Source organism: Anser anser (assembly GCF_964211835.1).
Source record: "Anser anser genome assembly, chromosome: 2".
Taxonomy (NCBI): Eukaryota; Metazoa; Chordata; class Aves; order Anseriformes; family Anatidae; genus Anser; species Anser anser.
In genome coordinates, this window is record NC_139721.1 from 103,782,224 (window position 1) to 103,807,812 (window position 25,589).

The 25,589-nt window shown below is 40.3% G+C and overlaps 1 protein-coding gene across 35 annotated transcripts in view; it reads right to left on the bottom strand.

Annotated features, from left to right (window-relative positions):
• The window catches only part of TPK1 (thiamin pyrophosphokinase 1), a 327,683-nt gene that overhangs the window by 12,030 nt on the left and 290,064 nt on the right, over positions 1-25,589 (bottom strand). Inside the window, exon 10 of one of the 35 annotated variants that reach the window (XM_083822028.1) lies at positions 1,536-1,656. The exons of 33 other annotated variants lie outside the window; for them this stretch is intronic. In XM_083822028.1, coding sequence (XP_083678154.1) covers positions 1,553-1,656 — 104 coding nt within the window. In that variant the 3' untranslated portion in view covers positions 1,536-1,552. Of the gene's footprint in view, positions 1-1,535; positions 1,657-18,221; positions 18,703-25,589 lie in introns of those variants that run through there. One more of the 35 variants, XM_083822047.1, reaches the window with a different exon arrangement.

The window sequence follows — 25,589 nt, forward strand, 5'->3', positions numbered from 1 at the left end:
GACTCCACCTGACCCAATCCAGCCCATACCTGCCCAGGTCAGACTCCTGGGTGGCCACCCAGAGCCACGTGCATGCTGCTCGATGGCAGCCAACTGCTGCTCACCCATTGCAGAGTTTCATGCCCCCACCCCGAGACCTCATGTCAATCAAGCTGCCAGACCATGCACTGTTAAGCACTATTAAACTGCGCCACAACCCAGGATCTCGTGGTCAAAGAGCTCCTCTGACCGCTTGCCTTCATTTCTTAGCACTGGTCAGGGTGCAAGAGGGTGATACCTTCAGCATTCCCTGTCCCACTGAATCCCAGGACAGCTGGTGGCACAACGGCTGGGGAAGAGCAAGGCCACCTCCAATCTTGCATGCAAGCAGCAGCCCCTCTTAGCTATTAGCACTTTATTGCAAATAACCGACTTTGATCAAATTAAATCCCTGACAAATAATTTTATTATGCAAGCTTTAATAGTGAATAGCACCATTTCCTAAAAGAGTTTTTATGGAAATATGATATTGCATTTACATGGAAAAATGAAAAGAACAAACTAGAGTATTCATCCCTGTGCACAAAAGGCATCATCAATAAAGCAGCTGTGCTTTTGTCTAAAACATTTCTGTGGAAGTGAGTAATTATTATTTAAAAAACCCACACTGATCTGCTACTGACAGCTCACAAGGTACACGTTCATCTACTTGCTCTCCCTGACAGATGATCTATTCTGAGCACAGGTGACTAACTAATAAAGCCTATTATACATCTAATAGAAAAGTAATTCCATTTATCTTTACCCTTCCTGGCACCACTGCTTCCTTTCACTGCATCAGGGTGGGATGTGGTAAGAGGCTTCTAAAATGAGGTTATTTTCACCCCTACAATTGCTGTGCATTACTTAGAATTTTAGACTGTTTTGCTTTCTTCAGGAGAAACAATTAGACATAGATAATATCACCCTGAGGATCAAGCAAAAGCAATTATTTCTGTTAGAAAATGTCCCCCTAGATCTGCACATGAACAAGTAAGCTTTTTGATTTTTAATTTTATTACTTTGTCTTTCTGTTAAACAAATAATTAATATGATTACTAACACCCTATGTACCTCTAATGTCTATGCTATTTCAATTATAAAGCCATTACTGACGGTTATTAATTCTATTCCATTTATCTTCAAACTTGCATGGTAAACTTAGAACTTTGTTGACATTCATGGAGCTGCAGCTACTCCAAACTCACTCACAGGCAATCCAGCAAACCGTATCTGTTGTCATCCCCTGAGACAGAACATGAAATCCAGCTGGAGACATGGTTTTTAGTTCAGAGTCACTGAGTTGGATTAGACGGCTCTCCATTCCCTCAAAAAAAATAAAGGATTTCACTGAAATAGTGTTGCCCACTCTGTGTTAGCAATCTTCTGTCTAAGCTACAAAGTCTTTTTATTTTATTTTTTAATTTTTAGTTTTTAATTTTTCTAATTTCCAACAAAACTATAACACAGCAAAGCCTATCTGAGCTAGTAATACCTGCTTCTTCCACTTTACCCACCGTTAGAGCACTTGGCTTCAAGAAGGATGTGCCTGCCTCGTATATGAATCAGTCAGATTATGCGCATATGGCTCATTTACAGTCTTCTTTTTGGATGCAAGATTCAGATTTGTTGTCAATGCTGCAAATACAAACAGCTTCTGTATAGAGGTTTGTCCACATAATTAAAACAGGAAGATTCATTATTAAAGACAAGTCCTAAGTCTCACTGACTGTCAAAGACTTCATTCAAGTGGAAAACTAGCTACTGAGGATCCTTTAGTTAGTTGTGCTCTCTGAAAAAGTCTGATCGATTTCAAATAATGATTTCCAATAAGAACAATGTTCTTAGTCTTGGTGTGCTTCCTCCTCCTGACCTTTGGAAAGCCTTTTTTTTTTTTTTTCCTTCCCTCCTCCTTTTTACAAACTGGCTAGTAATTCATCCTCTACATTCAGAAATGTGTCCAAGTCCTGTGATTGTTGAGGACTCAGTAGTTTTGGGTACATTCTCTCTTGCTTCCTCTCCTCTAGGGAATGCTACCTTTGCAGGGCCAGGCTATACTTTCTGCCTAGGTGGAATGGAAATAAAGGCTTCTGCATTAATCACGCAGCCCTCTGTCAGGCACTGCCCAGGCCAGGCAATGTAAGCTCTTGACCCTCAAATGCAGAGGCCAAATGCACCACTAAATTAATGTAGTACACTGTGCAAAGACATTAAAGTTTTAACAGTGCAATTGATTCGGTGTAGTTCAACTTTCAAACACATTGGTCCAGATGGATTGCAACAGTCGCACCATGGCACAGTGATGCATGTCAGTGGGCTCTCAAATTTTACTGTACGGAGGACATGACATTGGCTTTTAACTTAACAATAAACCACCCCCAACACACTGTGAGAAATGTGAAGGAAAAGGAATTACAAGTCCAGTAGTCGCATGTAAAATAAAGGGCTAAGCCTACTGCATTATAGCTTGTCTACTTTTGCCAACACTAACCAATTTCTAGCACTTGGGGTTGAAAGATCTTGACAGCTACAATTGCCAAGGAAGGAAATACATCCTCAGACAGACTTTTTTTCAGGTTACAGTGAGTTTCCATAAAGTAAATCTGATTTATAGTCTAGGATGTTCTTTATCTCACCTGATATTACTGTCATCTTCAAACATTTGTCATTCCTCACTAATTATCAGTGTCTGAGGGGTGCTGTAGAAGAAGCATTCCTATCAATAGCTAAGAAAATCACCTTTCTGAATTTTATTTTGAGTTCAAAATCAAATTTACTAAAAATGATTGGATCTTAGCTGACATTTGCCATTTGGTGTACTCAGCATTTTCCACTCCTGTTATGTAGTCACTTCACAAAACATATGAAGACTTTCACTACATATTAAGTATCTGACTAATGGTTTAAAGCCACCAGATATGTTTTTTTTTTTTTTCTTCCCTATTATTATTTTGCAAATAGGGAAAATTTTACTGAAAGCAATATTACCTCAGATGGAAATTTTGCTAAAAGTCACTTCAAAAACATTTATGTCACTTCAAGAAACAATGATAGCAGCTTAATTTCCTCAAGTTCATATATTTCTTAATAACTGTATTGCATTTATGTGGCAAGGGTTTGGTAGTGGGGGGCCACAGGGGTGGCCTCTGTGAGAAGAGTCCAGCAGCTGCCCCATGTCTCATCAGAGCCAGCTCCAAAGGGACCCCGTGGAGAGGCCCCTGGTGGAGCAGGCTGTCCCCCTGCAGCCCATGGGTCCCACACGGAGCAGATCTCCACGCTGCAGCCCGTGGAGGAGCCCCCGGTGGAGCAGGTGGATGTGGCCTGGAGGAGGCTGCGGCCCATGGAGAGCCCCCGCAGGAGCAGGCCCCGGGCCGGAGCTGCAGCCCGTGGAGAGGAGCCCACGCAGGAGCAGGGGGTCTGGGGGGAGCTGCCGCCCGTGGGGGACCCGTGCTGGAGCAGTTTGCTCCTGGGGGATGGACCCCGTGGTACAGAGCCATGTGGGAGCAGTTCTTGAAGAGCTGCTGCCTGTGGGCAGCCCCCGCAGGATCGGTTTGGGAAGGTGGCATCCCGTGGGAGGGATGAAGTGTAAGGGACTGATTGCAGCCCCCATTCCCCTGCGCTTCTTGGGGGGAGGAGGTGGAGGAGGGTGGACTGTGGGGGGCAGGTGTTTTTAGTTTGTTTTGAGTGTGTTTTGCCCATGACAATTAGTGGGAAGTGATCTCCCTGTCCTTGTCTCAGCCCTTTTCATCATATTTTCTCCCCCTTTCCCTTTGGGGAGGGGGAGTGAGAGAGTGGCTGTGGTGGGGTTTAGCTGTCCAGCAGGGTAAGACCACCACAGAAGTATCTGAAGAATGAAAGAACAGCACTGGAAATAGTTTCTGATGAATCCCCCATCTACAGCACACTAATACTGCTTTTTAGAGGTGTGGCATAAGCATTAGAAAAGGAAGTAAGTAGAGTTAAAAAAAAAAAAAAAGTATCTTTTTGACCTGAAGGAAAAGTCATAGGTGTAAGGGTTTATTTCCTATGTTACTTATAAACTTGCTTTATTTAGGTATGTTTGCTTAAAATGGAAAAAAAAAATCCTGACAATATGTATTTTTACATTCAAACAAGGCAGACCAACAATAAAGCACATACTATTTCCAAATTATAAGTATTCCTTTAACTACTGCTATGGAGTGTTGTACCAGTAGTTTCAACAAGTCTGCTGCACAGTGCATTAAATGATGGATGTATCCATCACTAGTGCTCATAGCAAAAACATAACATAGCTATAATCCTTTCATTTGAATTCTACACTATCCTATCGTAAATGTCCTACAACATGCAAATAAAAAATCTCCAATATTTCTCTATGTATGTGCTTATGATGCAAGCAGAAGTGCCTGAAAATATATTGACATATCTAAAGATTAATCCTGGGATATTCCAATCAGAGTAAACAGTCTTCATAAATAACCAGATACAGAAGTCTCAAAGCAAGTGGGAACTACAAGTCTATTTCACCTCTTGGAAGATGTGGAGACAGACACACATTCCTCTTAATATCATAACTTTGTGAGTGTACCACTACATATCACTACAAAACATCCAGTGATACAGAAAAAGCCAGCATGTCTCCAAGGTAACCCTCAAAACCTAGAGATGTCTCATGCAAGCTCTGGACACAACATGAGGCTTGGTGATAACTGATGTAATGATACATCTATAATAGCTATACATCTATATAACGATATATCTTTTTGTAACTAAAAGCATGCTCACACATCAAAAGGCACAGTATGGAATATGCAGCACTGCTCTTCTAATAAGAGGCAGTCTTCTTTTAAGAACTGTCAAAATAATATCACATATATACCCACTACAATGCAGACTTCATCAGACCAAGGGAAACAGCTTGCAGTGAATCTCAAAATCAGACAGAAATAAAGTCTGATAAGAGCTTAGATTTTATTGAAGGGTGGGTTTAGAAAACACCAGGTAAAACACCAACATTTCTAGGAAGAACTGGAGAATCTGTGCAAGTTCTGTATAGAAATCACACAGACAATTTCTGCAACAAAGAGGTCAGTACATGGCAAGATGTATGTCATGTCATGAGCAAGAGTGAAACCCTGATGATATAGATTTTAAAGTACAGGGCATAAGTAGAAAAGAGAGCAATAAAGTGTCAAGCCTAAAAGCTGTGAGCAAAAATGTAGTTATATGAGCTCTAACACCATCATCAGCTAGGCAGATAAATCTCTACTTGCTGTTTTCAAAGGGTACCCACAAATAGTCACAGGATTCTTGGAAAAAGCCCAGGACCTTTAAGGATGGCCAGAATACTGCAGGAAGCTCTTACTCAAATAAACCTGAGGTCGATCAGACACAAAAGGTGCTTTACAGATGCCACACATGCACAGACACACACACACACACTCACTGACTCGCCCTATACTGCAAGCAGACTGAGGGGATTACAAATAATGCTGCAAAACTGAAAAAGCCCCACTCTTCAACAGCTGGAGTACAGAAAGGTTGTGCCCAAATGTGTCATTTTGGGAGAGGGAACACTGCTGAAGACCTAGCAGTAGAAGGAAAGCCACTTGGAGAGCCTGCCTTGCTGTAACACTAAATTCACTAAAAGCAGTTTGCCTCTGTTGCTCACAGGTAAACTCCTATTAAGAAGTTTTGTTCCCTCCCTTGAATCATGGACTTCAAAAGTCAGGGGATGCTGAACACAATGTAGAGGCAGCTCCTGTAATTTGTAGAAGACAGACTGGACAATATCATTGATGTAGCGTAATGAGCCATTTCCCTCCTCCCCACTGTGATTAATGGTGTGGAGAGGAGTTCTGTTCGCTGGGCTGATAGATGCGATTCTGGCCCTAGAGGCATGCCCTATATATAGCACTGTGTGAATACATGCATGAGAGATTGGCAGCTAGAAGCAGCTCTGGGAGCCTTTGTTATTGTCCAGTTTACTCTTTCCTGAGCTCCTCCAGCTCGCACAATCTGTATAGCCTCTGGGAAAGCGGCTTTAGAATTGGCTTACTTGATGGAAAAAGCTGCTCTTCTTGATGTATATGATGCAAAGTAATGTGACAGTGATTGACAGCTGGAGGTGGGGGAAGAGGAGAGGAAAAATGAGTTAAGTCAGGGTATTGTAAGAAGAAGCAGAAGGGAGAAGAAAAAGAAGATTCCTCATTAACACAGCACGTGTGCAGTGGCAGAGATAAGAGTTGCTGTTTTTTATAATAATAATCATTATTAAAATCAGTTAAGTTGACACAAGTTTATGATGATAGAAATAGTACCCCAGTGATTACTGGATGTTTTTCTTCAAAACTTAATCTTCCCAAATAGAAAATAGTTAATAAGTTTAGGAGTCTGCCAGTCTACTCCCCCTTCACATTGTATGACCCAGCAATATAATGAGAATATAACCCCCAGGGCCCAGTCCTATCTACACTTCCATTGATAATGTACACTCCTCATGCATATTTAAGGTGAGCCAGAACTTGCCTGCCAACTTCTCATTCCCTTTTCCCTTGCACTGCAGAGCCAATTGTAATTTTTATTGAATGATGCAATTACATTGCAATAAACTGGGCAAAAGTGTGCTGCTGCTTTTGCACTTTCTTAGCTCGGGTCTGAAAAGAGAAGAAAAAGATGTAATTGATTCCATCAGCTCTTTTTGTATTAAAACAAAAGGTAACACCCGGAGAAGCCTCTTTCCACTAGAAATACGAGGAACTCAAAATTCTAAGTCTCTCACTTTTTTCCTTTAGGAGACAGTACTCACCAAACAGAGACAACCGATTTTAGCATATCTTCAGCAGACTTAAGTTCTGGACCAGTAGTATGGAAAGCTGAAGTCCCAAGGGAAAAAAAAGGGGGGGGGGGGGGGGGGTAGGGACGGGCAGGGAATGATACCGTCTTGAAGATACTTGTAGAAAAAATTGAGTTCTTAAAATATGTCAAGAAGGGAAGAGCTTATTTGAACAGATCCCAACTGGCTCTTATTCTTACTGCTGAGTAAAATATCCATTTCCAGAGCTCCGGGAGATGTGCTGGAAACCACTACTCACTGCTGCTATTTGGAAATAAAGTTTTACAAGCATCTCATAAGAATATGCCACGCTTGCATTCAGCCTAAAGGAACTACCATCATTAGTAAACAGGTTATGCTGTAGTTTTCCTTCTGTTGCCTATGTGCACACAGCTCTGTATAACAAATAGAAGACAAGGTTAGGAAATGAGATGCACAGCAGTTGTCTGTCTTTCAGTACAGAAACCTTTTCTTCCAGAACAGGACCCAAATGTTGGATTTTTTTTCATTAAATTCTAGTGTTACACAGGTACTAGTATCAGCATGGAATTGTCATGGTCTAAAATACCAAACCCTTCCCCAACAAACGCTTAATTGCTAATGGGACTAATTCAGTGTATAGCGCTCTGAAAATCCTGGAACTTAAAACTTTCACCCTTTATAGAAGGTCATAACCCGGGGTCAGCTTTGAAAAAACAAAAACATTGATTGTACTTCCTGCTTTGAAAACACCTAGTAGATCCCACCATCATCCCTTATGGAGATCTGGTTCAAACAGTACAAATCTTCAGGCTGAGTACATTCATTATCATCTTCAGGGACAGCTGCAAAGCCAAGACACATGCACACTCAACTTTAGAGTAAATTCATACCTAATTCAGACCTTATCCAGTTGGGCTACCTAGATACTCTTGTCTGCAGGCTACAATTCAGAGAGGTACTAAATCATGGGCTTAAGCTAAGTCCACACAGACATGTCACTGATATCATAAAAACCTCAGCACCTACCCTGTGTAGTGCTGAATCAAAGTCCAAAGGATTCCTTTTAAAACCTCTGACCATAAAGCATGATGAAAAAAGGACAGAGAAATTTGTAACCTCTTACAAGATCAACTAGACCCACCGGTGCCTTTAATCCTTGCTTTAAAAAGCAACAAAAACAAGACAAAGCAAAGTCCAGCAAAGCCGTTATACTTTTAAATTAATCTTATTATTTATAATCTTAATGACAGTAAAACACATCAATAACAACATGGTATGAAAACTCCTCTCTTTTCCCCCAACAGAATTGTTTCTTAGAAGAAGTATGGTAATTTGTCTTGTCTTTTGATTAAATGAAGGTGGCTTGCTTCACTTAGATATGCCTTGTCTGAGCCAAGCTGGCTGTTCGTTTTGGCACACATAAAGAACACCCAAACCAAAAAATGCTTGCTAAGGAAGAGCTAGCATTCAAAAACTACTCAATCTTGACATTGTGCAGTCTCATTTTCATTGCAACATGGTTATGGAAGTTAAAAATTTATTTGGCACATTAAAACAAAATTGGGTTAATCCGACCCTAGAGACAACAAGCTAACTTCAAGAACACAAGAAAGCCCAGCACTACTTTTCAAGAAATGGTACATACAGAAACCATCCCTGTCCCCTTTTGTCCCCCACTACCCAAACTACATTTAGAAATTCATCCTGTGAAGCGATCTAGACATTCTGATGGCTGCAATTTATCAACATAAATTACTGCGCTTCACAGCAAAGCTTCTGTCATAAGAAAACACTGTGTGCCCTAAATTGCCTGCTGCCCTCTTCAATAATCAGCCTAGCTTTTAAGATCCAGAGATCTGCTGTTAAGGACACCTTGGTGCACACCATGAAAAAAATTGAGTTTCATACACATCACTGGAAACATCCACACACTGCTCTATTAATCTTTAGATTGGGGTCATTCTTCTCTTGAGATGTGGTAATAGATTACTTGGAGAGAAAATTGTGGAAGAGGACCCAGACAGGGACCTGCTTAATACTAAGCCGGCTCGCCTCTTTCCCTTTTGGGAAATGGCCAAAGCTGCTGTTAGCTCTGTACTGACCAACACAGATGCAAAAGGAATGCACAATGTGTTTGAAACACCAACCTCCCCTTACATCCTCTCAAGCACCCTACACCGAGACTCGTGCTGGCACTGCTTTTCTTCTTTCCTGGACCACAACCTGGTATCCCCTACCTGGCATCTCCTACCCAAGCTCCTTTGAATTTCCCTTTCTATTTTCTCTGGGAATCAAAATCTACTTGCTTCTGGGAAGACACAGGAGACAGTGGGCAGGCTCTGACCTTTTGCCTTCTGCCCTGTGGAGATTCAACCCCTAGGTTATGACAACTAGAAAAGACTTTTTCTCCTCTTATTCCCCAGTCCCTTCAGGTAAGCCTCAGCACGTTCCCAGACCTTCAGTCACACACACTGTTTTTTTTTGATTCAAGACCTTTGAAATTACATGAGGAAAATATCCCTGGGAAGTATCATTTACAGAGAGGGACATGGCCTCATGTTCTCCAGTACCTTTGACAGTCCTCATTTTTATAGTATTTCTTCCCACGTGGGCTCTGAAAACTGTGATGACCAGCAGCATAGGGAATGCCTTCCACAATTCTCCACCCCCAAAGCAGAAATCAGTCCTGGAAAATGAAATCAGTGGGAGTTTCCTCAGTGCAAATGACCAAGAAGGAAACAGTGCCCTGCCTTTGCTCATGAGGGTATAGTTGCTTTTCTTTGGAGGATCCACATTGGGCTCTTCCTCTATCACCATTTGTCATTCATTCTGCAACCAAGCAGACAGTGTGGCAGGATGGAAGAAAAGCACCTAAAGCTTCACAGTGCCTAACTCAGTTAAACTGCCTGCGAGGGCCAAATCTGCAAGAATAAACTAAACTAGTCCCAAGCTGCTGCATTTTATGCCAGCATCCAAACTGGCTCCTGGATGGCTCAGAAACACCAGCACAAGGAAGGACGTTTCGGCTTTGCATTTCTACAGCCCTCTGGTGTGCATGTAGCTCTGGAGAGTCTCAGCATTAAGTTCCTTTTGGATGTATTTCTCTCTGTCCAGGCTCACCTCACGTCCTCTTGTACAAGACAGGCAGCACACAGTATGCACCAGCAACTCTGAGGTTTAAGGGCTCTACTCAGATTGTCACTGCATCTTCCTCCTCATATAGGTATCAATCTCTTCTGTTAACTCTTCTATATTATCGTCAATGCAAGTTCCTCAGGATGCACCTAACTTTTAAATGGTAACTTCATGTTTTTAAAGTTTTAGGTTCTTCATCATCTACAAAGAGGGATTTCAAAAATTTGGGATTTTTGAAACAACACAGATTGGACTTGATTGAGAGAGAAGAAAGGTATTTATGAGAGGAATAAATTCAAGTATTACCAGGTAGTCCCATATATAATGGGATAGTAGAATACTAGTCAATTCTAATATATTCTCTAATTGTCCTGTTCAATCTCTCATTTATTTCAGTCTTGAATCCCTAAATGTCACTTGTCCTGTGGGAGACTATTACAGACCCTCATTGATATTAATGACATCTGTTTCACAGAGCTAGCAACCACCTGACAGCACCAGACATTTATAGCTTTAGAACTGGAGGCTGTTCCATTGTACTTTATCACAGACCACGTGAAATTCTCTTGTTTCCATGCTTTGGAAACATCACCCCAGTTTCACAGCAGGGATGACTTGCTCATTGTGCTCTTCTTTGCCATTTAGATGCTACACTTCATATTGTGCAGAGCCCTCCCTCCCTTTCAGGGCTTGTGCCGGTCTTGCAATTTCACGGAGAGAAAAGAACTTACTCTGCTTTTTGAGACAAGCTGCACAAATGCATGACAAAACTCAGTACTAGGAGCATCTTGCAAAAAAAAAAAAAAGATACAGAAAAAGAGCAGCCAAATATTGGTTCTACCTGGATGCTAAACCATGGACAAAACAGTTTTTGGCTGCAAGCAATTGCATTGAATATCTGCACACAATACTTTGAGCACCAACTTCAAAATCTTGTGCAGTTAGTAGGTCTAATTTTTGTTCCCAAGTCACTGTGCAGAGACCAAAAAAAACCACCCACCCACAAAACAGTGACACTGGGGGAGATGGGATGAAGGTATGATGACAGTGCTTACTTCTTTATTAAAGCAAAGTGTCTGCTGCTTTGTTCGTACTCCAGCCTGCCCTGCTCTCAGAGAGCTGTGAAGGGAGCAGTGGTTAAAGCCAGTTCCAACAGGGGAAAAAGCCTGTTACACTGAGCTCAAAGTGAAATTCAAAATCTCTGCTGCTACCCCTGCCAGCAGAGCAGTCCACATGCTAATCCTAAGAACCATCTGTGTAGATGTAGGTATGGTGCACACAGTCTCAGGAGAGCTACCCCGGACTTACCATCAGCACGACAGAGAACAAAGGATGGCCTACTGTCAATCCCACCTACCTAAAAATTGACAATAAAAAAAAAAGTCAAGTGATGCTTATGACCTGAAAGGTAAAAAGTTACTGAACCTGGTCCACAGAGGGGTCCCGGCACTGACCCTATCAGCTGTAATAGCTCCGAGAAGCCACCACAGCCTGCTCAGGGCAGTTTTCCTGCAAAGAGACAGCTGCGAACATAGGGGAATACAGTGGCTTCCTGCCAAAAATCTGCATTTTAATAACTTTGTAATTGCATATTTTTGCAATCTGTTGAGTCTGACTTATTTTAAGAACATCCAAGAAGTAAAACAGTATCACCACCAGATTTTCTGGTACTTCAAATTTCATAATGAAGTTTGCAACAACTCAGTAATTATAGTGAATAATTCATAATAAGGGTTATAATGATGTGACACATTTTAGTGAATCCCTGAAATTTAGGATGTTTAAGTGATAAAAACAAAATCAAAATTAAATTCAATAGTAAATATTAGAAAAAAATAATTAAATTCTATAATTAAAAAAACAGATTGCAAATCCAGTCCGAGCAGTGGTGTTGCTATCAAGCTCATGTAATTTTATTAGAAGTGATTAGCTTTAAACATTATTTTAAGGAAAATGACTGTGGTTCTGCAAGGCAAAACTTTGCATACGGGGACTCACTGCATGATGGGATAACTTATGTACAACTCTTTTCAACACAGTGGCTCCAGTCACACTTTGCACAAACCCTTTGAAAAAGCAAACCATCTTATCAAAAATAATGAAGAATTAAATCCACTTTTACTTGGTCATGCTTTTAGACTAGTGCTATTAACAATATATTGGACAAGGGATATGGAACAAGTTTTGAATAATCAAAGTCACTTTGCTGAAAGAAATGGAGCCAAGCACAACTTAACTCACTGTACCCTCATCGTAGACTAATATCCTCAAACTGTTGTCCCTAATGCAGGTTTCCAGGGACAGCTACAAGACACCTAACTGCAGTATTTCTTTCATGTACTTTCATGTTTTGGAGTATTTTGAAAATCTCATTTCACATGAAATTTAAATAATAAGCTTTTTACATCTTCACTCTATCTAGATACACTGACTGACCATTCATAATCAACCACTTGAACTCCAGATCTTCCACCACAGCTCCATTTTTTTAATAGAACGACAGCCTTTCAGTTTTGCATTTCTCCTGTCTTTTTTTTTTTTTCTTTCCAATTTAAAATAAAAATTATAACCACTGAAAGGCTTGTTCCATCCACTTCATGAGTGGAAGAACAAAAGCCCAGTTCTCCAGCCCCTTCTCCCAAGGATGCTGAGGGATGAAATGAAAACCAAGTCTCTAACTTCCAAGATCATCATCTAAGGAACTGTTTCATGACAAAGCACACGTGCAGTTAAAACCCAAACCACACATCTCCAAGGATCTTCACGCTGAATGAGCGGTGACTGCTTTTGCTCCCCCTTCCTGAAAAGCAGAGACAAAAGCTCTCTGTGGGCAGGTGGCTTCTGCAGCCCCAGTAGCACACTGGGGCAAGCTGTGAGACCACCAGAGGAATGCTTTGAGATAGAGCTGCACAAGTGTTGAGCCCAAGAAGTGGGTGGCTGAATACAATCCCCCAGACATCATTGCTTCACATTAGAGTTTATTTCCTCAGTAAGATGTACATGTTTGCTAGCAAGAGATGGAAAGTGCCGGGTGACATCCCGGTGACAGATTTTCTGCATATAATGATATACTGATGTGATTTTCGTTATGATTTGCAGACGGAAAGAGAGTATTTTCACCTAATTCTGAAGAACATAACATTTTTTTTTTAACCTGAATATTTAGCAATGGCCTTCCTGACAGCTTGTTACAGTTATTTTTCTGTTATCCCTTTAATCTCATAACTGTACTCTTCAATAGCCACTATACTTACCATAGCCCTCCAGTTTGAAAAATTATCATTCGGTGCCAATGAAGCCTCTAATGTACCAATTTTAACCAGCAATTAATGAAACACCGAGGGAAAATAAACTAGAGATGCAAGCATTTCATACTGGTCACTAAATAAACATCCCCCTGTGTGTTTGGTGGTGAGTAAATATAAGATCCTAGAAGGATGGCAGCAATGGTAGACAAGATTTGTGATATATGTGGGATGAAAACTCACTCCACCTTCCTAACCCCAGACCTTTTCAAGTGTCAGGGGAAACACAGCAGTCTTTTCATCTCCTTGTCAGCTCCAAGAAGCAAACTGAAGAGCTCTTTCACTAACAAATGTAAAGTAATAGAAAGCGAAAGACCCTTCTTGAAAGGTTCTCCATCACTCATCCACTAAGAAATGCTCATTGCTATGGCAGCAGCAGCAACACTTTCTAGCAGAGGCTTCCAGTGGCTGCTTCAAGGCTCAGCGATGCCATAGGAGGGAACTAACATTTAATTTTACTTCTTTATTGGTGGGTGGGAGGGATGGGAATGTAACAAATGACCCCTGACATAAGGCATTTCATGGAGAATTGACCAGTTGGGATTAATGGACCTTGGCTGCATTTGGGCTATAAAATTTTTCAGCCAGCCATTAATTTTCAAGAAATGCTCTGTGCCTCAGTCGTTATTACTTAAATAAAAACATATATTGCATATATGGTCAAATCAAATTATGGTTAGAATTTTGTCAAGCACAGATAAGGGTGTAAACTTGCTGTGTTGTTAAAGCTTTTTCTTTTACCTTCAGATGACTGTAGTTTGGTAGTGGGAAAGATTATTATACATGTCCAAGGAAGATGCCCTTGCTTTGCCTTTGTGTAGAATGAACACAGGATTAGAATCCAGAATAACTATTTGCAAAAAAATATTCATCAATTACCTTCATTTTTCTGTTGTGGTCACAACGTAGTATTGTGTACATATATACACATATATTTCACACGACAATACATATGTTTATCACACAAAAATACACACAGTGTGTTAAGCACATACTGAGCAGTATGGCGTTTTCATGATGGATTTGGGCTGACTGCAATTAATTATGTGCGCCAACACTGTAAGTGTGTAGTGCAGATCATTCTAAGGAAAGGCTAATAAAACCTTTCTATCACACTTACTTACATTCCCTGTTTTTTTGCTGCATGTTGCAGCAACACCATTTGAGAAAAAGGAGTTTAACATTTTTATTGAAGCTATGGTTTGCAAGCCCAAGTCTGTAAAGCCAGGTACTTTGGCTGCCATCAGTGAGGCCATACAGTGATTTGAGAAAGAAAAAGACTATCACCAATAAAATTTTAGAAGCCTCTATAAATGACTTAGAATAGATTTTCTATACAAGTGCCTTGACTTGAAAATCTAGCAGTAAGGTCTGCACCCATGATAGGTATATGGTCCAGTATAGTTAGTATTAATGTAAGCTTTTTACCAATAGAAGGGGGGAATTTATAAGCCTACCAGAGATTTCAAAGCATCTACGTAGAGCCAAGGATGATCCACAGATATCCGACTTTAAAATCTCAACCACTTTCTATGTATACAAAAGTGATGTCTGGAGATGTTTTACCTTTATGAGCTACACCATTTTTTTTCCACCCAGCCTGGAGCAGTGTGCCTATTGAGGCAGACTGTCCTAAGGTGCAGGACTGTCCTCAGGTCACGGAGTGATTCCTATGTGACAGAGCTAGGAAAGTAACCGTGAGCCTTCACCTCACCCCTGCAGCAGCCTGGTCCCCAGCAGCGAAGGGGGTCTCTGAGGAGGGGCAGGGCTGGACATCAAGCTCTGTGTTGCCCCTCCACATCCAAAGCTGGCGGGGTGTTTGCAGGACCTGCCAGGTTACCCCAGCACCCTGAGGGATGACGTTGGGTTTTACACTATTTTTACAACACACCTTGAAGAAAATGCAGGGCAATCTAAATCCACGTCAACATCAGCCATTTATTGCAGGACACATAGCAAAGTTACTTCTGCTTAAATGCCCATCATTTCAGTTCACAGGCATGCTGCCCCCAACCCTCTCTCTCACCTCCCCAAATTGGTGTCGGACTCCCTCGCATCCTCACTGCAGTGCCTCTGCAATGCTCTGACCAATCTTCCTCCCTCCGAAACCTGCCCTCTGGTCTTTCCCCCTACTCTCCAGCACAGGCAGGCATCTCCCTCCATCATCACGTTTTTATATTAATTCCCTTCACATTTGAGTCCTCGCACCACAAAGTGCCTTCTCCCTCAACAAAAATCACAACCTGAGTTTTCCAAGCTACTCAGCACCTGGGGTTTGCCAAGTGAGAACGGAGTTTCCTAGAACACATGAAACCTGATCTAAGAAGAGTTTCAGCTCTCTGAATCATTTGCCGTTCCTAATGTCTTCCACATCACTCTGCCTACTGCCTTGGTAGCTCTGCAGATTGCACAAAGGCTTTAATCTGAAAAGCTGCATAATATTAAAGGCCATAAAAGATGTCAAAACGAGGGCAGAGCATAATGCGAGTGTTATAATAATACACAACTGGTGAAACAGTAACTTACTGCCTCCACATTTCATGGCCACATTTGAAATCAAGGAATTAAGATTGCATGTTCTGATTCACCTTGTCCTTCTTCAGCCTTGTACTTAATGTAGTCACTGAGAAGATTGCTCTGCGTTGAGTATCGAGTCTCAAAAGATTATTTTGGCTGGTATTAACGACTGAACCAAAGCTAGGGAAAATCAGGTTTGATCAGGCTCAGATGCTGAATACCTGCATATTCAGTTCTAAAATGCATTTCCTGGCAACTGCCCATTTACTGTTAACATGAACAGCTGGAAGAGTGTTTTGTACGGACACAATACTGGACAAAATTTATTTTCAAATCCTAGCCCAAGTCCACCCCATGAATCCAATGCACCACAACTGAGAAAGCGGCCAAAATTTTCTTTGATTTTTCTTCCTTTGTACAGAAATGCAACTAGTTCTACACACTGTGATAAACCATAAAAGAATCAAAAAGAAAATATCAATTTCTGCCATAATAGTGATGAGCACATACAGCAAATACTTATCCTGTCATTTCTGTAATTGATACTCTAAAAGTTGGTGGAAAATGCACGTCCACCTTCAGAGGCAGTGAAACCCTATAACGAAGGTTAATAGTAATTGTAATATTTAATTCACTAACCATATGGTGCATAAGAGATCATATAGTGTTAAAGAAATGATTCAAATAGTCTTTATGTCCTGGAAGAATAGAAAAACAATAAAGAAAGATATATTTTTATGCTATGAACTGAAATTCTTTTCTGAGTGGAGAAAAGGCAGGAAGACATCATTAGGTGATATTGCCAGGTAGCCTATGTGCACAAGTGTACTTGAGAAACACGAAACTAAGAAGAATCATACTTTAGATTAACAGATACAGCTAATGGTCAAAAATGGCCCTCACAAACCCATATGTCCTACTAGAATTTCAAAGAAACACACCAGCTGGCAGAGGAAGAAAACAGCAGTGCAGTGGATTTTTCCAGCCATTTCTGCCTCTTTCCCTGTTCACATTATACTGGTATTTCATCAGCTCAGTCCAATGGCTCTGACTAACCACTGGCTCTAGTTGCATTTGGCTTTTTTTTCCTCCCAAAAAATCAACCAACCACCACCACCACCACACCCTTGCACCTCTTGCCCTTTTTTTTTTTTTTTGCTTCTTCTTCTTTTCTTTTAAGGAAAATGCTTTCCTAAAACAAAGTTTATAGTGATGTAACAGCTCTATCTCTGACCACTGGTTAATGCAAATTCACTTGCTGCCACTGCTGCATCCTTCTTGCTTTGTTTTTCTCTGTTTATCAGTGCATTCAATTATTTTTTTAAGTCTTTTTAGAAGACTGAGAGCTTTTTGAGGCAGAGATTGTATATATGTTATATGCTCATATATTGCTTCTTCAAGCCTTTGTAATAGCTTCTAGATATCATAGCGATGACTCAATAATGAAATTTCATCAGCTTAGAAATATGATCCATGTGATGTAGCACAGGTAGCACCTATGCATATAGTTTGATTTTAAAAGCATGAATCAAAATGCTCCCCAAATGGTAGCGGTAACCTGCGCTAGACCTAAGCAAACTATGCATGGATCAAGGGGCGAAAGAAGTAGCTTTTCTTTCCAAGATGTTCAGATATTTTAGCTGTAATGACTATAAAATGCCAGTTATCAGAGGGAATTTTTAAGCATCTCTGAAAAAATCAGTCCTTAATACAGGGCTTAATTTTAGAATGTAAACATTCTGGTCATGCAAACTGCATAGCTGGAGCAAAATACCTAATACCTTGGAAATCTAAAAATGTACTGTATTATTATTTTCCAAATCATCCAAAACTCCTTCAGTTTTCTTATGCATATGAAAAACAATCTGCCACTGAGAAGCAATTACCAGTTCCTATACAAGGAATTCCTTATGCTGGAAATTAATATGTTTGCTTTAAACAAACAAACAAACCTGAAATTGGTATTTCATGACAGATTCTGGTTTGTTATACAAAACCAAATACCAGGCAATCAAAGGAAAGCTATATCAATGAAATCGATTAATAATCATTAACGTAATACCAAAGTATTTTTTCATGTCAGTCCTCATATACTTGGATTTTGAATACATACACAGAATATTTGTATGTATTTCACAAAAATAAACCCAGAAACACTGTTAACAGCACCATTTAGTCACTTTCAACAGATATTGACAGTGAACACAAGAATTATTTGCCTCCTTTGTACTCATCCATTAAGATATCATTTTAATCACTTGTTCAGAAGCCATGTCTTCTCCTGCCTCCTTGATACTGAGGGGTTTTGAATCAGATCCTTGAATTAAGATTCTGTGAGTGGTTTCGCCTGTGGAATATCCTGAACCTAATTCTGTACCATGTTTATCCCAGCAGCACTGAAAGGTTTCTATCCAATGCACAGCTCAAGTTGCGGCAATGCTGAATTCAGCCCTGATGTCTGAGCAGCTTTGAAATCTCACAAGGTGAGCAACAGCAGGAGCTTGCTTGATCTTGGTATTCAGGCTTTTGTTCACTCCTGACTGAACAGGCACTATGATGAGGACTTTGATTGGGAAAGAGAAATTTCAGGCCAAAAACCTACAGTGAGATGCGGTCTCCAGAAAGGTTAACGTGTTCTTCCAAACAGCAAAGATAGATTGCTGCTCACAAGTAGCGCTGTGATCCACTTAGCAGAGGGATGCAAAAAAAAATCATGCTCCTTCTGCTTTCTGATGCCTTTCATCATTCTTTATGTAGCAAAGTAAATAGTTGATGTTGGCCCGGCACCTGGCCAGTCATTGCCCTGTTCATAAATCAGAATAGAACAAACATCACTTTCTCCACAGTGAAATCAGGACACAAGTTCTCAGTTGATGGTGTTTTCAGCTGTCAGGCTTCCATATTTATCTTGTCTTTTGGAGATCAATCCTATACAATGCAAATGTGGAGAGGTAGAAACGAAGAAGAGAAAAATTTGCAGAGTATCACTCTTCAAGTTTACTTACCTTGTGAATCCATAAGGCACCTCTCACACTCAAGTAATGAGCTCTTTATAAATAAATAAAAAAGACAGCAACCCCACAAAGTAAAATCAACAAGAAATCTAACTCTTTCACCCTACTAAATGCTAGAAAAATGCATGGAAAAGAGATCCTCCCTCTTAAATAATTCAAGGCAATTTATTTACATTTATGCCAATATAACACGTTGGGTATGTTTCCAGTATAAAAAGGTGAAAAAGTTCTTTAGGAAACTATATTGGAACATAAGCAACAAAAAAGCCATTTATTGTGGAACAAATGTTTTCTCACATGGAATCAAATACAGTGGATTTATAGACCTGTATAAATAAAGACATTATACGGGACCAGTATTAATTTGGCTGCAATTTCTGCTCTAATTCATAAATAATTGATAGAGCAATCTATTTTCAGAGGTGGCTTGTGTTGGTAATGACAGGCTATTTACTTCTAGCTTTGAGACTCATAGTTCAGCTTCCTTTAAGTGGCCTAAGAATTTGGAGATAAGCAAAGTAATGGTCTCAGGACTCCAACCAGCACCAACAAAGGTGAATAGTTTTTTTTTTTTTTAAATTGAAAAAAAAAACAACTCTGAAAAACTCTTTTACAGTGCTTTAGCTCTGTCTTATCTGCATTACCTGTTGTCACCCCACAAACACAATGCAATACCTTCAAATCAGGGAACTCCCTGAACTCCCTCCAATAGTCCCATGAGTAGGTATTCAAAATTTTTTTTCTTTAGACATCTAATGTGGATGCACAGAATAACACCACATTGCCTTCCACTGCAGAGGAACTGGATTGCCTGACCATGAACATCTAAATCATAGCTAAATTAGAAGCACTGTGTGATTTAAAATAGGTGGTGGAGATAAAAGAGGTATCTGGAGGACACGTCTAAGCTGCTTCTGATTCACCGCTCAAGACCTTCTTGGAGACAGTGGATCATGAGCCTATGGAATGTAAGGTCCAACAGCACTGATGCAGAAAGGTGGAAGTAAGTCTGCCTTGAAAGTGAAGTAATTGTCTCCAGGATAAAAAGAAAGTGAGCGCTAGCAGGACTTTTAAACAGACCTGGAACTCACATTCCCCCCAGGTAGAGGCCTGGAGAGAAGAGGTGGATATTCTTTTCTCTGTTGCAGCTCACTCTTTTCAGGTTCAAGAGAATTTGAACAGTTTGGTGCCATCTACAGGAGCAAACCCAGCTTTGAACTTTAGGGGAAGTAGACCACTAAATAGCTTTTGGTAAGAAATGGCAGCCCACATCTATTCTTGCCACCTCACCTGCACATGCTGCAGAGTGGAAAAATCAAGAGACAGCCAAAACACAAGTGAAGTTTAAATGAGACTGGTGTGAATCATGACTGTAATAACCAGCTCACCTGGGGCATGTCTCCTGTGTGTAGACAGGAGCTCAATCAAAGCAGTCTGATATAAATGGTGTGATTTTATAGGGAATGACTTAAGCTAACTCAGCCTAGTATGTGAACGTCTTGTGTTGATCAAAACCAGAAAAATCAATATAAAATGCAAATTCAACTGCTCTAGATTTTGAGTAGTGACAGACCCTGACATTTAGGTCTGAACTCCACAAGCAGACATCTCCATTCAGGTACAGGCTTGTCTCCAAATCAGACTGCTCATTTCACATGCTTGGTACAGCAGGTCTTTACAGTGAATGTCCCTTAATTCCTTTAGACAGAAAAAATTAACCAGGCTTGCTCAGCCCAACAATTGGGATTGATAAAGCTAACCTTACCTGGAGCAAATCAGGACGTATCCAGGTGTGCTGCTTTGACAACAGCATAATAGAGTAGCAAGTCTGTCTGGGGAGGATGAAGTACTGAGTTCTCCCACTGCTGCATCAGGACCACACAGAGGACACAGCCTCAGGGGAAGATGTAAGGATTTACATCTGGGGCCTGCCATGGCAATCCATTACGATGGGATAACCCCACGATGACTCCTTCCCTATTTGCATTTAACACCTTTGTTAAACAGGCCAGGCTTAATCCCCATGCAAATGCTCCACTTAATTTAAATGCTTAAAGCATGTACGTAACCTTTTCTTTCTCAGCAGAGCACGGAAGTACAGAAGCAAGCAGCTCCAACTTGAATCAGCAGGCTGCTTCGTAGACTTACAATTTGAAAGTGCATAATAGAGCTAGGCCCTGAGTTGCATACGTGAATCTCTGAACTAATTCTAGTACCTGTGGTACTAATCAAATGCAGATAATTTTAGGCAACATAGCTCAAAAGTTTTTAAAACGTTCTCATTGACAAAAGGAATAGCACTTTTCGTACGATAGAGGCCTTTCAAAACCCTCTAGGTTCACATCAGACTACCCTAGCTGCTCTTACTCTTTCTATCTGCTTTTCTCTCCCCCCTCACTTACAGCTGACAGAGCATTTGCCCTACTTGGGTTAAGAGGCTCCATTTTTTTGTCATTTTCTTACTTGCTGTGCAGTACTGAGCTAAATCTTGGGGAGAACTATATAAATACAAATGAATGGAACAAAAATTGAACAGCTTTTCATTGCTTCTAAAAGCTTACGCAGGATGCTACAACATACATTACATTAAAACCTAAAATAATGTAAGCTGTTCCTAACTATTATAATAAATTACTCTCCATGTATTCTGAGGATCCAAGTGAAATAAAAACAAACAAAACAAAACAAACAAACAAAAAAAACACAAGTAGAAGAGGTGATAAAACAAAATGGGCACTATGCCTTGGTAAAAATTAAATAACTTACAGTAAGAACCTAAAGCAATACTCATACCCTTTCTCCTGGGTGATCAACAGGCAATAATTATTTGTTGATTAGCTGCTCAGATCTCCATAAATTGGAGATAAGATCAGAAATGGCCAGGAAGTAGACAAAGAAATTTTTCTCCCAAGAAATCAATTCAGCTGCTTCAGAAAAACATGATTAATGTTTTCTTGGGATGCTGCCTGCACCAGAAGGGCAGCTATGTCTTTAGCCATTATTAATATTGAGTGCAGTCCTGCTATAAAACTCTCTCAAGTAAAGCTACCTATGGTAGAATTACTGACCTGTCAAACCTCACCAATTTGCCTTGTAATACCAAGACTATCCAAATTATGTGAGTGCTTGCTAAAGCTATTTATTACTAGTCCTGCCTTGCAATACCACACACGCACTAGTAGGCATGGGGAGGTGGATACAGTTCTGCACATGTACATAAACGTGGAGGAACTTGGAGAACAAGGTAACGAACCAGAGCCAAGGGGTTTGTCAACACACTCTTGCATTAAACTCTTAAACCACAGCAAGCTGGGAGAGATGCTTCAGTTCTCCTCTTCATCTTCAAGTTAAGAAATATAGATCTTTGCTTTTTTGTACAAATTTACTGCTTTGGAAATGGTTGTTGAATTTTCTCCCTGTTGTCCCTTGTATTTTTATTTTTATTTTTTTGACATTACTACAGGACTCATCTTTTGAAAGTCTACCTAATGACAGCATGTGGCTAGACTTTCTTAGCTATCAAGGCATATATGTGCAGTAGACTAGAGGTACTGACGTCTGAACGTGCACTTGCAAGTATGCAATTATCCACCTATATAATACAGATTATCTTAGAACACAGCAACAGAAAACACATGCACAATGCTAAAATAAAACAAACAACAAACCCCATCCCAACCACAGAAACCTTCTCGTAGCTTTTAACCTTTTCCCTTGTGAGAAAAGACTTTGAAGAGGCATATAGAAAAGTTTTTATATTGTAGTAATAAGACAATTTATTCTCAAGATGTCAACTGAGCAATAAAGCACAGGTAACGATGAAGTATTTGGCAACTTTTCTGCAGTTTGCTGTACTTCTTTATCCAAGATATTTTTATGTGTGTGCAAATGAACACATATATAATCCGACTTGTCATTAGCTTATCCAAAACTTGACATAGAGTATAAATTGTTAATGATATTCAAATAATACTGCATGTACTGAAAACTGTCAAAAGTATCCACCAAGGCCAAAAGTCAGCACAAAAAAAAGTAAACAGGAAAACTTTCAGTGGCATCTTCTTTCCTCCAATGAAAATGTAGTTCACTTTAATAACAGTCAAGCAGTCTTTATACTACACTGCACAGGTGAAAGAGCAGCAAAGTCCTTCTTTCACATGCAACAGTGCTGACAGGGAAATTCAAGATTCCTTAAATAAATCCTGGAATAGCCAGTCCTTGCCTCTTCTCCAAGACAGAAATCTCCAGATCCCCATGCCTTTGAACATTACTGAAGGCAACTGACTTCTGAGCAGGATATTGCACTCTAGTGCCACCCTAGATTTTACCCTGCATTTACAGCTGGGTACACTGATTCATGTAAATGAACATTGTTTTTTATTATCATTATTTATTTAACCGCATGAGGAAGGGTCTAACTCATAAACACTTAAATATTTACATGCCAAGATTTGAAGATCAGCTGTTATATAGTTTGGCAGGGATTGTATCTCTAATTAGAGAGTAAGAAAACTGCATTCTGTCGTGCAAAGGTATACACTGGGGAAGAAACACAGAGGGTGAGAGGGTTACTGCCTAGCTTCCCTCCTGAAACCCATTCAGGTGCCAAAACTTCTGAGACAAACAGAAGACGGTGGTTTCCACTTTGTGTCACAATGTCTAAGAAGAGAAGGGGCATCATGGAATGGGCTGCCCAGGGAGGTGGTTGAGTCGCCATCCCTGGAGGTCTTTAAAAGGCGTTTAGATGTAGCCCTTAGTGATATGGTTTAGTGGAGGACTTGTTAGTGTTAGGGCAGAGGTTGGACTAGATGATCTTGGAGGTCTCTTCCAACCTAGACGATTCTGTGATCATACATCTTCCCACATACGACACCGGTGGGTACAGGAGCCAGCATGGCTACTCTTGAGATGCTGCAGTTTAAACACTACCTCTTGCTCAAAAGTGAATAAAATCAACACTGAGCTCACCCAGGCTTCTAGCAGTTACAATGTAAATGAGAAGGTACCCTACCGAGGCTAATTGAGTCATTTATGATTTATACTGGTTTAAAGCAAAGCAAAGCAAAATACCGTCACCTCTGTAGCCCTGCAGCTTATATACTTCTTGTAAATGTGTGCCACTGTAAAAGCTTATCCAACCTCCTTGTCTGAGGAAATATTTGCTTTGTAAACGACATGTTTCAAAGTCACATTTCACATCCAACACATGTTTATACTGAAGTACAATACATTAGCAACTCTTGGCACACCAGTCTCATTCTACATGCAGCATTGATTCTCCGGCTAGCAAAGCTGCCCTTCTTCCTTGGTACTTTTAGGCTTTGCATCAATTTTATATCTCAGTGCTCTCTGACTGGGGTTTAACATACTCTAGAAGCTCATGCAGAACATCAGCTACTTTTCAAATGAGAAAAACATATCTATCTCACATGAGTGGTTTTTGTTCAGTTTGCAGGAACACTGGTTTCTAAAGTGCACAGACAATTCAAGCGTTGTGTCATCTCCTAAACCATAGGCCATTATTTTTACCGAAAAACAAGTTGTTCATTAACACATGTTGATTTTTTTTTTAACTTGTAATGGTGAGGCACTGGCACAGGTTGCCCAGAGAAACCATGGATGTCCCATCCCTGGAAGTGTTCAAAGCCACCTGGATCTGGCTTTGAGCAACCTGGTCTGGTGGGAGGTGTCCTTGCTCATGGCAGGGGCATTAGAAAAAGATGCTCTTTAAGGTCCCTTCCGGCCCAAACCATTCTGTGATTGTACGGATTCCTGGACTGCTGTGGTGCTCAGAGAAACACAGAGAGAACACAGCAAACTGGCCTGAACAGCCAAACAAGGTGGCCTCTAGCCATAACAAAAAGATGTGTGAAATGAAAACAGTAACAAAAATCAATACTTTCAAATGCCAAAGTTTGATGTCCTGCAGGTTAAATTAATTCAAAAGCAAATCTCTGTATTAAGGGAAAACATGAAGTATGTCCAGAATGCTGTATTTGGAAAACCTGCTGGCTCAGCAAGTTAACATCTGTCAAACTTTTGCTACACATAAAATCAGCAATTAACCTCCGGTTTCTAAACTTGCTTTTTGCATTTGCTGACATTCATAGGTAGAAACGCATGGCACATTGTTTCTATTGCCTCCATGGAGGTGGATAAGCTCATGCAATTAGATTTAGTAAAGATACAGGTTTGAGGCAGACCGTTCTATTTTTCAGTTAAAACTAAAAGTGTGGATGCAGATTTATCAAACAGGTGTTTAAGAAAGGGTAATTCCAAGTTATCATATAATGAACAGGAAAATAAAAAAGGTGTGTTGAAAAATGCATCTCTTAATCTGTCTAGAAATCATAATTTTCCTATCACCATAGTGAAGTAAGGATTCTCTTCAGTCCAGCACAACTTCATAAAGCCAATATCACAACTACTGCCACTGCTGAAAACTCAGTGGCAGAGCAAATGACGAACACTAAAATTTCCAAGACATTAAGAATGTGCCAAAGCACAGAATCCAACAGGATTTATATGCTTTATTATCTGTCTCACCTTTACAAATCTTTGCAAAATTAATACTCCACCCAGCTAATAGAAATGCTCTCTTCAAAATGTGATTGAGACTAGGTTGCTCTCCGGAGGGCGAGGAACTGACACTATCAGGACTATTGTTGCTTTTGAAATAGAGAGGCTTGTTTAAGATCCAGGATGTGATGTCTTACATCAGTTTTTATATTTTGAATAATATATAAAGTTGCCAGAAAGACTGATTTTCAGGAAAGAGAAAGGGAAACAAATCACTTCCTT